Below are 15,711 nucleotides of genomic sequence, written 5' to 3'. Positions count from 1 at the left end.
CCGGCCAAAATGGACCCCGGGGGGGGGTCTGCATGCAGCCCCCCTGCCCCTTGTTTTCACCCTCCATGGCCTGTTTTTGGCCCATTTTTTGAGGCCGTTTTCAGCTTGTTTTTTGGGCAGTTATCGGCTCGTTTTTCGACTGTTTTCCATCCAGGCCCATTTTTGGGACTGTTTTCGGCCAGCAGAATGCTGCAGGAGGCCATGGAGGATGAATATGAGGTGCAGGAGGGCTGCAGGCAGTCTATTTTAGCCACCACAGGTCCCGCGGGGTGATCCTTTGATATTTCCAGGCCTGACCCGCGAGCCGGATTTAAGCACCCTGCAGGCCTTGAGTTTGACACCTCTGGGCTATGCTAATGGGCTGGAAAAGTGGAATGTTCTGAAATAGTTTTCCCTTAAAAGAGGGCATGGCTGGTTGAAACTCTGATTTTAAAAAAAATCCCCCCCCCTCCACCTCAATTATTTTGTTTGCAAGAGAATAGCCTGCCACCTACTGCTGACATTTAGAGGGACTGGAGTCCATTGACATAACTCAACAACAGGATTTTCCAACTGACTCCTTTTTCTCAGCCAACAGTTGAGTTACTGAGCTGTGCCTCTCCTCTAGAAAACCTGTTCTGATTTCCTCCATCTCAGTCTTCCAGCACAACCCACTCATTGGACAGATTAACCTTTTGGGGTTGGGGGGGAGAGAGATACTAGTGTCAATCTTAGGATACACCCAGTGGTGGAATTCAAATAATTTAACAGCCGGTTCTCTGCCCTAATGATTTCTTCCAACAACCAGTTCACCAAACTGCTCAGAAAGTTAACAACCGGTTCTCCCGAAGTGGTGCGAACTGGCTGAATCCCACCACTGGATACACCTGCTTGGAGAGTGCTGGAGGCTCTTCAGCATTTGAGGTTGCCGATTGGAATGTCCCCCTGAATTGTCAGCGAGTGTGGATAATTGGCAAATGTGGTTTGTCCCAAGCCTAGCCTGAAATGAGCAGACTGCTCATCATGGCTTGTGCTTCGCATTTGTTCCGTATCTAGATTGGGGCAGTGGTGAAATCAATTTTTTTTTACTACCGGTTCTGTGGGCTTGGCTTGCTGGGCGTGGTGTGGCTTGGTGGGCATGGCTTAGGCGTGGCAGGGGAAGAATACTGCAAAATCTCCATTCCCTCCCCACTCCTGGGGGAAGGATATTGCAAAATCTCCATCCCCACCCCTCTCTGGGGCCAGCTAGAGGTGGTATTTGCCGGTTCTCTAAACTACTCAAAATTTCTGCTGCCAGTTCTCCAAACTGCTCAAAATTTCCACTACCGGTTCTCCAGAACCTGCTGGATTTCACCCCTGAATTGGGAGGAAACTGCCAACTGCCCCCACAACATTGTATTTTAATCCTGCCTTATTATAATTCAAGCCTCAGGCATACCTCATTCTTCTGCTTCCTGAGTTCCCCCCCAACAACCACTTCTTGCCTCCAGAAGTTGATGATGCTCCAATACTGGAGGCTTTTAAAAGGCGACTGGACAGTCACTTGTCCGGAATTGTATAGGTCCTAGAGCCATGATGGCGAACCTATGGCACGCGTGCCACATGTGGCACGTGGAGCCATATCTGTGGGCACACGAGTGTTGCCCTAGCTCAGCTCCAGCACACAGGCATGTGCCAGCCACCTGATTTTCAGGCCTTCTGGGCCCACTGGAAGTCGGGAAACGGGCCGTTTCTGGCCTCCGGAGGTCCTCCATGGGGATGGGGAAAGCTGTTTTCACCCTCCTCAGGCTCTTAGAAAGCCTCTGGAGCCTGGGGAGGGCAAAAAAACAGGCCTACTGGGCCCACCATGCCATCACATGCCAAAACCGAGGGGAGTGTGGGGAGGTTGCGTGCGCATGTGCAAGGGGTGAGTGGGGCACATTGAATGATGGGTGTGGGCACGCGCGTGCGTAACCCCCCTGTGCTCCCCCCACTTTTGGCACACGGCGGCAAAAAGGTTAGCCATCAGTGTCCTAGAGCAAAGGGTTGGACTAGAAGACCTCCAAGGTCCGTTCCAACTCTGTTATTCTCTCTATGAGGTGGATTGGGCTGAGGGGGAGTGATTGGCCCCAAGGTGACCCAACTGGCTTTCTCATGCCTAAGGCAAGTCTAGAAATTACAGACGCCTGGTTTCTAAGCCAGCTCCTTAAACTAAAGTTTCTCAACTTTTGACAACTTTAAGATGTGTGGATTTCAGCTCCCAGAACTCCTCAGCCATCATGGCTGGCTAGGGAATTCTGGGAACTGAAGTTCAGGCAGCTTAAATTAGTTAAGTTTGAGAAACGCTGCCTTCACGACCAGACCAAACTGTCTTCATCAATCTCACTAAAAAACACCCAAGGGTGGCTTTTGACCCCAAAATATAATCCAGAAAGGATTCATGTGGGCAGACTCAAAAAAGGAACCCTGTCTTTTCTTGCTTGACTTAGAAATCTCTTCAATGTACCTCAGAATCTTTAGATACTGCAATACATGATTGGATCTATGAGAAAGCAGTTTCTTTTATTTCTTAAGATTTAAAAAAAAAAACATGGTAGAAAAAATAAATTAAAAAGAAAAGGGGGGAAAAAAGTTGAAAACATCTGAAAAACTTTTCCTTAAAATTCTGGGTATCTGGATGTACCAGAATCCAGCCTGGTAACCAGTGGCGGGAATCAAATAATTTTAACAAACAGTTCTCTGCCCTAATAACTGGCTGGGTGGGTGTGGCCATGATGGGTGTGGCCATGAGGTATGACAAGGAGCACTCAGCCTCCTGGGAGCAAAAACGGGCCCCCCACCCCATGCCCCGTTTTGGGCCTAGTAGGCCTCCCTGTAGCCTCCTGGGAGCAAAAATGGGGCTTGGGGGGGGCTGTGCTGTACCCCCCCGCACCCTATTTTGGGCCCAGTAGGCCTCCCTGCACTTACCTGGGAGCTAAAATGGGGCATGTGGGGACTTCTAGAAGGGGTGGGGCGGGGCGGGGCCAGCCAGAAATTTAACAACCGGTTCGTTCAAAGTGGTGCGAACCGGTTGAATCCCACCGCTGCTGGTAACAGGTGCTGTAAAATACAGAAACCTGGATCTTTCAACTGATCTGGATGTGTACTGAATATTGGAGAAATATTTGGTCCTTGACCTGTTGACCTGTTTTTCTGGAGGTACTGATTTATGATTGGGAGAATCATGACAACCTGTCACTCTGCTGGTTGTTTTATTTCTGAATCAAACAGGAGACAAAGAGCACTACGCAGCCATTAAAAAAAGGTTTGTTGACAATATGTATTTTTTTCTTCTTTATACATATGTTTGCACTTGAGATAAATTCTTGAGCAATAAAGAAAATATTTTGCTCTGGACAAAAATAAATAAGGCAAATACACAATATTCATAAAATACCATTATGCGGAACATTATAAATAAACAGTACAACAAAGTTTGCACAGTTAAATTATTTTTTGTTTGGTTGTGAGGTGGTTTTTTTTTTTTTGTTTCGTTTTTGTCTTTTATATAGTAAAGTACCATATGATACATTTTCCAAAAAAGTAGTGCAGAGTTTTCCTTGTTTAAAACATTGATCCCTCAATAATAAGGGTGGTGGGGGGGGGGTTTAAGACGTCACTTTGCTATCCAAAGAAAATATGCACAAAGGAGAAAGCATTTTCCTCTGCCATGAAACTGTCCAGCAGAACCATGCATGGGTCAAACACTTCGCACACACACACACACACACACAAATAAAACGAGCAGGGCCAAGGACTGCGTGCGTGCGTGCATGCCACTACCACCACCAAAAAAAGACTTGTTTTTTGCATTCCAAGGAAAGAAACAACAAAAAAGGTTATTACATTGGACAGAAGTTGTTGGCACTTTGGGGCTATGTCAAACTCCCCTTTCCGTGGCTGTCGATCCAGCTTGGAAGCCGTTGGGAGTGTAGCCACGAATACAGAACTCGGTAAAGGCAAGTGGACAAATAAAGACATGCTGGATGCATAAAAATTTTCCATGGGGACAAGACAGATTCACAAAGCAAAATGAAAAATGGACAGGGGTATCCTCCAATGGGCACTATAGAGTGACCCGTCTCTCAAATCCAGCTAATTCAACTTTCCTTTGGATTCCTAGCTTTTTTTTTTTTTTTAAATCAAGATTCTAGCCCTCAAGATTGCGCAGAAACATACAAGGGTATTTCCCTGTTTCCCACTTTTTGATCAGTCGCTGCTGGAACTCAGCTTTGGAATGACTGACCAAATACGCAACAGAGCACAAAATCTCAATTGAGCAAGTTTTTACATGACTGTGTAAGCTCCAGCAACCAGGTTGATAAGAGTATGGGGTTCCTTACTCCTAAATCTGGTATAATCTTGGGCAAACCTACAGGATATCCTGCCTATAGTCAGAGGAGGAGAGGTTCCTTTGGAAACCTAGATAAACATTTTGCAAAATTATAGCAATGGTAAAATTTGGAAGAATTCTTCTTTTTGCTCTACTACACACTTGCTTACCAACCCCAGGGCAAAAGGCAATTTCAAACACGACAGAATTGGAACAAATGGGAGAATTAAAAACACACAAGAATGATTTTTGGCCCTGAAATAAGAGTCCAAGAATGAGGACCCGTTTGTGCACACTCAAAACTCAGCTTAGTATTTTTTTTTTCTTGCTTGGAAATTTCTCTGGCTTAAGAAATCTCTTGAATGTTTACTTCATTACATGGAAGATGCTGTTAAAACATTGTTTGAAGTGACAAGTGCAGGAAAATCCCCTCCCTCCCCTCCCCCCCCTTCAAAAGCTTTTTGCAGTAATGCTAAACTTCACATTCTCCCAGCAGCTCCGGCTTTCATTTATTCTCAATCAGTGTCTGGACCTTGCAGACTAAATCTCTTGCTATCTTCAGAATCTCTTGGGCATTGTGATGTTCGGCCATCTCTGCACACAAAATAGCAAAAGGATTGGTGAAAAGATTAGCAACAGCAAAGGTTACGAGACGATCTTAAGGCTCACTCGACATGCAATTTACATTTTGATAAGGGGCAGAAATTTGACCAATCTCAGCCATTGTTCACAGCTACCTCATTTTTAATCAGACCATGAAGGGGGCTTAATGATGCTGGCTTAAGATACCCATGAAGGGGGCTCAATGATGCTGGCTTAAGATACCCCCCCCTCCAAGAGATTCTATTCAATCCCTTTGAAGCAAGGTTTTACACAGGTAGGAAAAAGGTACATTAGGCGAAATCCGACTCAAAAACAGTAACTGTGAGAGGAGCCCTGGAGTCCTCGTGGATATGTCTCAGCGGCGTGTTGTAGCAGCCAGAAAAACTAATACAATATTTGCTTGTATAAAGAGAGGCATAGAATCAAAATGTGAAGTAGTACCACTTTATAAAACCTTACTAAAGCCACACCTGGAATATTGCATCCAGTTTTGCTCATCACATTACAAAAAAAGTTGTTGAGACTTTGGAAAAAGTGCAGAGAAGAGCAACTAAAATGATTATAAGCCTGAAGATTGAAACCTATAAAGAACGGTTGCAGTATTTGGGTCTGGCTAGTCGAGAGAAAAGAAGGACTGGGGTGACATGAAAGCAGTATTCTAGTATTTGAGAGGCTGCTACAAAGAAGAGGAGGTCAATTTATTCTCCAAAGCACCAGAGGGCAGGACAAGAAACAATGGATGGAAACTAACCGAGAAGCAACCTGGATTTAAAGAGAAACTTTCTAAAAGTGAGAACAATTAATCAGTGGAACAGTGTGTATTTTTGATGGTTGTAGTGTCCCAGTGTCGTTTGCAATCTTCTCAGCCAGCTTTGAACAATGAGGGAAACTGGATTTGCTGAACAAAAGCCTGATTAATTTAAGTGCAGTGATTCGCTTTCAAGCAGGCAAAAAAAAAATATGTAAAAGTGATTCCTACTCAACAACCGCTTTGCTTAGCAATGGAACTTCTGGATCAATTGTGGTCGTAAATCGAGGACTATCTGTCACTGTCCCTTCTTTCTCCTACATTTCAGCACAAATTCAGCACTAATTCAGCCAGTTAGTAAGTTAATCATGCGGTCGTTAAGCGAATCTGGCTTCCCCCACTGACTTTCCTTGTCAGAAGCCAGCTGGGAAGGTTGCAAATGGTGATCGCATGATCTTGGACACTGCAACTGTCACAAATACATGTCAGTTGCCAAGCATCTGAGTTTTGATCACATGATGGTGAGAACGCTGCAACGGTCATAAGTGTGGAAAACCGGCCATAAGTCACTTTTTCAGCACCATTTTAACTTTGAACGATGACTAAACAAATGGTCGTAAGTCGAGGGCTACCTGTAAACAGGGAATTAGCCCCCTCGCAAATTAAAAAAATGAGCAAAATCTTGTTCCGTTCTTACTTCCTTACCGTTAAAAAACTTGATGATATCAGTGAAGTCCATGTTGTTATCGCGGATAATCTCTCGATAGGACTCCACCAGTGCTAAGGCAATGAAAAGGACAAAATGTTCGGAAGAGATGTGCTTCGCCGCCCAGATAACTTCCCACACTGTAAATACATCCTCGTACAACAATTCTGAATGGAACAGACATTGGAAAGAGCATTGGATTACTTCAGCGCATCACAATAAAAATGGACGAAGCGATTTCTCCCCATGTAGAGCAGGGGTCTCCAAAATGGCAACTTTAAGATTTTGTGGACTTCAACTCTCAGAATTCCCCAGCCAGCATGGAAGAATTCTAGCCAACACCCTAGGGGGGAAAGAATCCTTAGGCAAAGGTAAAGGTTCCCCTCGCATATATGTGCTAGTCATTCCTGACACTGACACGTTTCAAAGCCAAAGAGATAGCGCTGTCCGAAGACGTCTCCCTGGTCATGTGGCCGGCATGACTCAACGCCAAAGGCGCACGGAACGCTGTTCCCTTCCCATCAAAGGTGGTCCCTATTTTTCTACTTGCATTTTTACATGCTTTCAAACTGCTAGGTTGGCAGAAGCTGGGACAAGTAATGGGAGCTCACTCACTCACTTATGCGGCACTAGGGATTCAAACTGCCGACCTTCTGATCGACAAGCTCAGCATCTTAGCACTGAGCCACCGCGTCCCCTTTTAAAAATCCTTACCTCTTTTAAAATCTAGCAGGAACCACCGGTAGCAGAAGTAGAAGTGCGTATAATCTCCATTCTGGTGCATCAATTCAAAGAGCTCAGAATCTAAAATCTTTTTTGAGTTTAAAAAAAAAAACCACAGAGAAAAAAATAAAGGATATATGTGCCGTGAGGTAGTCATAAACACATTTTTTTGGGTGTATGCAATTACATACATTTGTAATTTTACGAATAATCTAGAATGCAATCATTCCTTCAGTCATCATTCTTCTCTCATATTGTCCCATCTTTTTTTTTTCCTTCTGCAAAAATTCTGATTAAGGAGGAAGAGATGGAAATGCCGCACGGTAATAGGAAAACCAGTACTGGCTGTCCTTGACTTTTAACCATTCATTTAGTGACCATTGAAAGTTACAACCGCGCTGAAAACAAAGTTACTTATGCCTAGGTTTCACACTTATGACCGATACAGCATCATCAAGCTCATGGCGATCAAAATTCACGCACTTGGTTCTCCTGTTCCGGAATCATGTGATCGCCGTTTGCAACCTTCCCAGACAAGTGAAGTCAATGGTGGGAGCGGTATTCACTTAACAACCATGTGATTCATTTAACAACTGCAGTGATTCGCTTAGCAACCATGGCAAAAAAAAAAGGGAGTGTAAAATCAGGTGCGATTCACTTAACAATTGCCTAGCTTCGCAATAGAAATTCTGCTCCCGATTGTGATCATAAGGATTACCAGTTCTTATCTGCCTTTAATTGGTTTAAATTATTTGGGCTAACCATTAAAGGTGTTAATTATTAAAGGTTATTGCTTAATGCATTGTAAGACGCCCTGAGTCTCCGGAGAAGGGCAGCATATAAAAATAAATAAAAATAAAAAATAAAAAAATAAGGTGCGGTGGTTGAGGTGTTGGGTTAGACCAGGGCTGTCTAAACTCGATTTCATTGAGGGCTGCATCAGAGTTGTGTTTGACCTCAGGGAGGGGAGGGGTGTGCCAGGGTGTGGGTGGCCAGCTCAACGTCACTCGTTTCGGGTCACCTGTGGTGGCCCGAGCACTCTGCAAACGAAAACAAGCTCCGATGGCCTCCTGCAACCCTCTGCCAGCAAAAACGGAGCTCGGGAGGGCTGTACATGGCTTTCCCGAGCTCCATTTTTGCTGGCAGAGGCACCGGTCCTTTGCTGTTTCCAAGGCGGCCCCGCGGGCCAGTTCTTAACACCCCGTGGGCCATATTTGGCCCCCGGGCCTTGAGTTTGACACCCCTGGGCTAGACACTGGGTGAATGTGGGTTGTGGTCTTTCTCTGGGCATAAAGGCTGGCAGGGTGATTATGGACCAGTCCCTCCCTCTCTCCCAGACCAACCCACCTCACAGGATTGTTGTTGAGGAGAAAAAAGGAGGTAAGAACATTAGGTGAAAATAAAGATGGGAGGACCTATATTCCATTCTTAACCATTGTTCGTTGCCAGGTAGTCCTCAACTTACAATCACAACTGAGCCCAAAATTTCTGTTGCAAAGTGAGACGGTTGTTATGTGAGTTTTGTCCCATTATACAATCTTTCTTGCCCCAGTTGTTAAGTGAATCATTGTATTTGTTAAATTAGTAACATGATAGTTAAAGGAATCTGGATTCCCCAATGACTTGGCTTGTCAGAAGGTCGCAAAAGCCAATCATCACCCCCCCCCCAGACATTGCAACCGTCATAAATATGAACCAGTTGCCAAACATCTAAATTTGGATCATGTGACCATGGGGATGCTGCAACAGTCGTTAAGTGCAAAAAATGGTCCTAAGTCATTTTTTTCAGTGCCGTTGTAATTTTGAACTGTCACTAAATGAACTGTTGTAAGTTGAGGACTACATGCATTTTGAGACGAGCAACCGTATCAATTTAATCAATAAACTCCCGAGCTCCTTTTCCCCTTAGTTTCTCCTGGTGTGGACCCTGTTATGAATTTATTAGCATCCTCACCAGAGTGGGATTCACAAAATTTAACTACTGTTCGCCCAGCACTGAAAATGTGAGCGAGCGCATGTGCTTTGCTGGCGCTCGGGCCTTCTGCGCATGCGCCCAGCCTCAAAAACGTGCCTAAATAGCATAGCATAGATCCAGGGCGGGTGAGTGGGCCCATCCACGATTTCCACAACCGGTACGCCTGAACCAGTCCGAACCGGCTGAATACCACCTCTGATCCTCACTTTGAAAGTCCAAGGCTAAGCTCAATTCTCTTGTAGTGAGGTCTTGCAAGGTGCGATATGTTTCGTACCAGCAACACGTTATCTAGAGAACTCAAACCACCGTCCCATAAACCAAATCTCTCCCATTCAACACTATCAACACACATTCCACAGCCCCCACCAATAGAAAACCTTTTTCCAGGCTAAGGTTTTCAAGTTAGGTAACTATAAACTCCTGACTTATAGGAATTACGCAGGGAACCTCCTTCCTCTCCTTCCCACCCCATCTTGTGGCACGGGGGTCTCCAAACTTGGCAACTTGTGGATTTCAACTCCCAGAATTCCCTAGCCAGCGATGCTGCTGTGGTGGGTTGCTCCCGGTTCGCACCAGTTCGCAAGAACCGGTAGTAAAAATTTGTAGTAGTTCGGAGAACCGGTAATAACATTGGCTGGCCACGCCCCCAAACCGGTCCCCAGCCCAGTCGCCGCTCGCTTACCCCACCCACCTCATCAGAGGCTTTTTTTTTTTTTTTACTTTTAAAAGCATTTTTTCTACAACCTCTTTGGCTGAAAAAATGCTTTTAAGAGTAAAAAAAAAAAAGCCTCTGATGATCGCGTGGCTCAGCTGGGATCGTCAGAGCTTTTAAAAACATTTTTTCTACAATCTCTTCAGCCGAAGAGGTTGTAGGAAAAAAAATGCCTTTAAAAGCCTCTGGCGATCCCAGCTGAGTTGCCTGATCGTCAGTGGCTTCTAAAAGCATTTTTTTTCCCTGCAACCTCTTAAGGTTGTAGAAAAAATGCTTTTAAAAGTTAAAAAAAAAAAAAGTTGACCACGCCCACCCAGTCACATTACCCCCACCAGGCCACGCCCACAAAAATAAGCCATGCCCACAGAACTGGTAGTAAAAAATTTTAGAACCCACCCCTGCCAGGCTGACTGGGGAATTCTGGGAGTTGAAATCCACAAGTCTTAAAGTTGCCAGGTTTGGAGACCCCTGTAAGAGCAACATCTGGTCCATTCTGCTTCCCATTACAGCACGAAGAAGCAAGCCAAGTGTGGTTCAGAATCCAGGTGTTGTTTACCAAAGCATTTAAGGGGCGTAAATTGTGAAGAACCCTTGATCCTTTTTCTGGCTGGGGAAAGATATTATTGCAATTTTATTACGATTACAATAACTTCCATCTGCCCAATAATCAAGGTATCCTGCGATGTATTTGGCTTTATTCTTAGTTTTGTATTGCTTTGAGCTTGGCTAAAATTCCCGAGCTTCAGAAAGATGCCAAGAAGAGCTAAAATAAAAAAAAAAATCTTTTAAATACACATGCCGATATAAAACCCACCTGGATAAGAGACCTCATGTTTGCAAAATGTGTGTCCATGGCACCTCCGTTGGGGAAATTTTGGCTCATTCGCTTCATGAGATGAGTAAAGCAGCTGTAAGCCAGCTCATCTAAAAACCAGGCAAAGGTAGGCGTTAGCTCCATGAATTTTCAATAATTGCCTAAGGAAACCAATATTTATTATCTGCCTTTTAACCGGCAAGCGGTGCCCACAACGTTGAACAATACAAGAAAGCAACTGCTGCAGGCCAGCCTTGTGGTAGCATGCCGAGAACCACACTCCAAATCATAATGGAAAGAACCAGGACATTAAAACATTATTACAGGTAGTCCTCGACTTACAATGGTTCATTTAGCGACCGTTCAAAGTTACAGCGGCACTGAAAAAAGTAACTGATGGCTTTTTTTCACACTTACGACTGTTGCAGCATCCCCATGATCACATGATCAAAATTCAGACGCTTGGCAACTGGCTCATATTTATGATGGTTGCAGTGTCCCGGGCAGTGGTGAAATCCAATTTTTTTTTACTATTGGTTTTGTGGGCGTGGCTTGGTGGGAGTGGCTTGGTGGGAGTGGCAGGGGAAGGATATTGCAAAATCTCAATTCCCATCCCACTCCAGGGGAAAGATACTGCAAAATCCCCATTCTCACCCCACTCCAGGGGAAAGATACTGCAAAATCCCCATTCCCTCACCATCCTGGGGGGAAGGATATTGCAAAATCTCCATTCCCACCCCACCCTGGGGCCAGAATTTCCACTACTGGTTCTCCAGAACCTGTCAGAACTTGCTGGATTTCACCCCTGGTCCCAGGAGACCTTCTGACAAGCAAAATCAATGGGGAAGCCAGGTTCACTTAACAACCCTGTTACAAACTTAACAACTGTAGCAAGAAAGGTTGTAAAATGGGGCAAAACTCACTTAACAAATGTCTCGCTTAGCAACAGAAATTTTGGGGCTCGGTTGTGGTTGTAAGTCGAGGACTACCTGTATTGCAAGTGGAAAGTAATCATATTATGACCATCCCATGTTTCACAGTTTCCTTGCCGCTCGTACTGAAAGTTAAACGCAATCATTTGAAGATCTCTGGGAGCCAATCCCAATGGGTTTGGAGGGCTTCAGGTTGGTGGATCGGCTATTTCATTAGGAGAGAGGGATTTGGGAGGGGTCAGCCTGAGAGAAGTTGAAGCCCAAGGAAAAATCTCTAGTGATGGATTTCAGATTATTGATTTAGTACTGTATTAGTGCAGGAAGGAAAGTGTGACAGCCTATAGATAAATTATAATATTAAGGGAGCCTTTCAACAACCCATTTTAAATTAATTAAGAAAAATGAAATCAATGGAATAGCTCGCCTCTCAGAGTGGTGGGTGCTCCATCACTGGAGGTTTTCAAAAATAGACTCATTAGACCGGACAGCCATTTGACCAGAATGTTATAAAGTCTCTTAAGGCAAGAGAGGGGGTTGGACTCGAAGACCTCGGAGGTCTCTTCCAGCCCTATGTTCATCACCCCTCATTCCATCTCCTTCCTTCCTTCCTTCCTTCCTTCCCTCCTTCCTTGTAATCAATATGATGTACCCACTAAGCCTGCTCAGTCCTCCTGGGGCTGCTTTTAGAAGTGGGGAGGCCTGCCCAGGTTTTTTTTTTTTTTTTGTAAATTTACAGTTCTTCTGAATCCAGAGATACATCTGCAGTGATTTCAGGATGTGTCAATGTACTGAGAAATGAGAAGGTTGTTTGTATATGCAGGGGTGAAATGCTCCCGGTTTGGACCGGTTCGCCCGATCTGGTAGTGATGGCGGTGGGTGGTTCGAAGAACTGGTAGCAAAAATCCCTGTGGCCCCGTCTCCACGCCCAGCTGAGCCATGCGATCATCAGAGGCTTTTTTTTTTAACTTTTAAAAGCATTTTTTCTACAACCGAAGAGGTTGTAGAAAAAATGCTTTTAAAAGTAAAAAAAAAAAAAAGTTGGCCACGCTCAGCCAGTCACGTTAACCCCCACCAAGCCACGCCCACAGAACCGGTAGTAACAAATTTTACATTTCACCACTGTGTATATGATATTATGGATAGGCTGACATAAAAAGGTAAAATCTATGTAGGCACTAAGGGCTGCACAAGCTAGAGAAAGCAACCATTTCCTACCTTTGTCAAGTATAACCATGAGAGGAGCCAGAAGGTCACACATTCCTTGGACGTAGCCTACTTCTAAATGTTCCCAAACATAGCTGCAACAACAAAAAAGAGAACAAACGTTTCATCAATACATTGTGGCTTATTCAAATATGGCTGCTCCTTCTCTTTTCTGCAGTTTTATTTATTTATTTATTTATTTATTTATTTTTCAGATTTCTATACCGCCCTTCTCCTTTCGGACTCAGGGCGGTGAACAGCCAAGATAAAACATTTATACACAAAAGTTAAAATAGATTTAAAATAATTAAATAAATTTGGCCCGTAATTTAAAACATTTAAATTAAAATCCATATCAAATTTTAAAACCAACCATAAAATCAGGACAGCCCAGCTAACTGAAAAAAATAGGTTTTTAGGGCCCGACGAAAAGTCCGGAGGTCTGGGATCCCTCGTATCTCTGGGGGTAGATTGTTCCAGAGGGTAGGTGCCACCACAGAGAAGGCTCTCCCCCTGGGGGAGAGTAAGTACCCCGGCCCTAAGCCATGGAGCGCTTTAAAGGTGATCACCAACACCTTGAAGTTAAAAGAACTCAGAACGTTATTTGCACCAGGAAATGACGAATCTGGAAGACACTTTATGAGATTGGTCCACCGCATGAAACCTCATGGACTTCCCAGAACCTCACACAATTAAACATAGCGCAAGCAGCAAATATCATCGTTCATTAAAATCGTAAACGCCCAACCCCAAATTGGGCACTACGTTTAATGAGGTTAACAATTGTTTGGTGTGGTATCACTAAGGCCTACCCAAAGTTGCTTTTTCAAGAGGCAACTGGACTTTCGGGTTTTTCTTTGAAGGCGTTTCGCTCTCTCGGAGCTGAAGAAGCTTCTTGGATGAGAAGCGAAATGTCTTCAAAGAAAAACCAGAAAGTCCAGTTGCCTCTTGGAAAAGCTCCTTTGGGACAACCATGACCTGGGATGACTGAGAATCTCCATAGATACTTAGGCCTACATAACACTTGACACCTGCTCCTAGAGGGAAATGAAACATCATCTGTCTGTCTTCTATCTATCTATCTATCTATCTATCTATCTATCTATCTATCTATCTATCTATCTTTTTTCTTTCTTTCTTTCTTCTATCTCTATCTATCTATCTATCTATCTATCTATCTATCTACATCTATCTATCTTTCAATCTATCTTCTATCTATCTTCTATCTACCTTTTATCTATCTATCTTCTATCTATCTTCTTTCTTTCTATTTTCTATCTCTATCTCTCTTCTATCTATCTTTCTATCTTCTATCTTCTATCTATCGTCTATCTTTCTATCTTTCTATCTATCTATCTATCTATCTATCTATCTAATTTATATGGCTTCCCATCTCCCAGAAAATGACAAGGGAAATAGTTTCAAAATCTCCTTGATAGGAGAACTGAGCATGTTTAGATCTACAAAGGTTCTTCATGATAAAGTAATTCTCGCTCCATTTTCTTGGCATACAGATATAGGTAGTCCTTGACTTACAACAGTTTGTTTAGTAACCATTTGAAGTTACAATGGCACTGAAAAAAGGGACTTATGCCCGTTTTTCACACTTACAACCACTGCAGCATTCCTATAGTCATGTGATCAAAATGTAGACACTTGGCAACTGACTCATATATATGACGGTTGTAGTGTTCCGGGGTCATGTGATCACCTTTTGCGATCTTCTGACAAGCCAAGTCAATGGGGCAGCCGGATTACTTAACAACCATGTTATTAGCTTAACCAAGCAATGATTCACTTAACAACCGTGGCCAGGAAGGTTGTAAAATAGAGAAAAAAAAATCACTTAATAAATGTTTCACTTAGCAACAAAAAAGTTGGGCTCAACTGTGGTCATAAGTCGAAGACTACCTGAACTCATTATCACGAGAAAAGAAATCAAATAGCAATCCCCAACCTTGGCAACTTTAAGACTTATAGACCAGGGGTCTCCAACCTTGGCAACTTTACCAAAGTTGTAAAGTTGCCAAGGTTGGATACCCCTGTTATAGATTTCTTCAGAATTCCTCAGCCAGCAAAGTCATCTATCATGAAAACAGAATGAAGAAGCAGGCAACCTTTTGGTGGCCCAGGGGCACACATTTTACTTAAAAATGTGATGTTCAGGGCCTGCAATGAACAATAATATCACCATAGAGAACATTCCATGGATTCTAATCCAGATAGCAGGATCTGCCCAGACCAGACTTGAAAAACATAAGTCAACAAATTCTACCACCAATGTTCTATTGGGTAATCTCAAGATTTCACTCTGCTCTGCTGCATCTGACTCCAGATGCCAAGGCTCAATTCTTCCCTTGACAAACATTGTCCTAAGGTTTCCAGATGTGCCTCTCTTGCACCTCCCTCTTAGGTTTAACTTACCTGCACATAATATTTCGAAGCTTCTCCAGATTCTCAGCAGTGAAATACCAATAATTTCTATCACACCTCTGAACATCTTTGTCAATTCTATGTAAGTTTAAGGCAACAGTGTCCAGCATTTCTATCTGGAAAATACAAAGATTTGTTATAAACCTGTTGCTGAACAAAAGAGAGCATTGTCTGTGGTGTCTGATCTTTGCAGAATGACAGGATTTTAGATGTCCATTCATTTTAAAACAATTTCTGCAGGTAAGTTTGTAAAACGAGAGATGCCACCATATGCTAAATGCACTCTTATTCCCACCGGTATGATTTTATTGTTGCCATTTCAGCTTAACCAACAACATGCAAAACCAATGACAATAAAGATAAAAATGAGTGGATTAATACTATGTTGATCATCCTGGGCTTTTTTTGCAGGAAAAATCAGATAGTATGAAATATTTAGTAGGCTATCTGTCTGTATCACAAGGATTTTCAAAATAAAAAGCTTTCAGTCTAAATTTGGCCTTTTAAAACCGTAGCAAACCGATTCTGATCT

At 43.4% G+C, this 15,711-nt stretch overlaps 1 protein-coding gene across 1 annotated transcript in view; it reads right to left on the bottom strand.

Moving 5' to 3' along the window:
- Positions 1-4,824: 4,824 nt before the first annotated feature.
- The window catches only part of SGSM2 (small G protein signaling modulator 2), a 116,514-nt gene continuing 105,627 nt past the window's right edge, over positions 4,825-15,711 (bottom strand). The window contains exons 18-23 of the mRNA XM_070945499.1: positions 15,171-15,295; positions 12,759-12,841; positions 10,612-10,721; positions 7,102-7,198; positions 6,387-6,554; positions 4,825-4,924 (exon numbers count right to left, since the gene is read on the bottom strand). Coding sequence (XP_070801600.1) covers positions 4,836-4,924; positions 6,387-6,554; positions 7,102-7,198; positions 10,612-10,721; positions 12,759-12,841; positions 15,171-15,295 — 672 coding nt within the window. The 3' untranslated portion in view covers positions 4,825-4,835. The remainder of the gene's footprint in view (positions 4,925-6,386; positions 6,555-7,101; positions 7,199-10,611; positions 10,722-12,758; positions 12,842-15,170; positions 15,296-15,711) is intronic.

Source organism: Pituophis catenifer, unplaced genomic scaffold (genome assembly GCF_029215685.1).
Source record: "Pituophis catenifer annectens isolate HBS135680 unplaced genomic scaffold, rPitCat1.0.hap2 SCAF_1, whole genome shotgun sequence".
Lineage (NCBI taxonomy): Eukaryota > Metazoa > Chordata > Lepidosauria > Squamata > Colubridae > Pituophis > Pituophis catenifer.
This window is presented reverse-complemented; position numbering and strand designations above follow the sequence as displayed.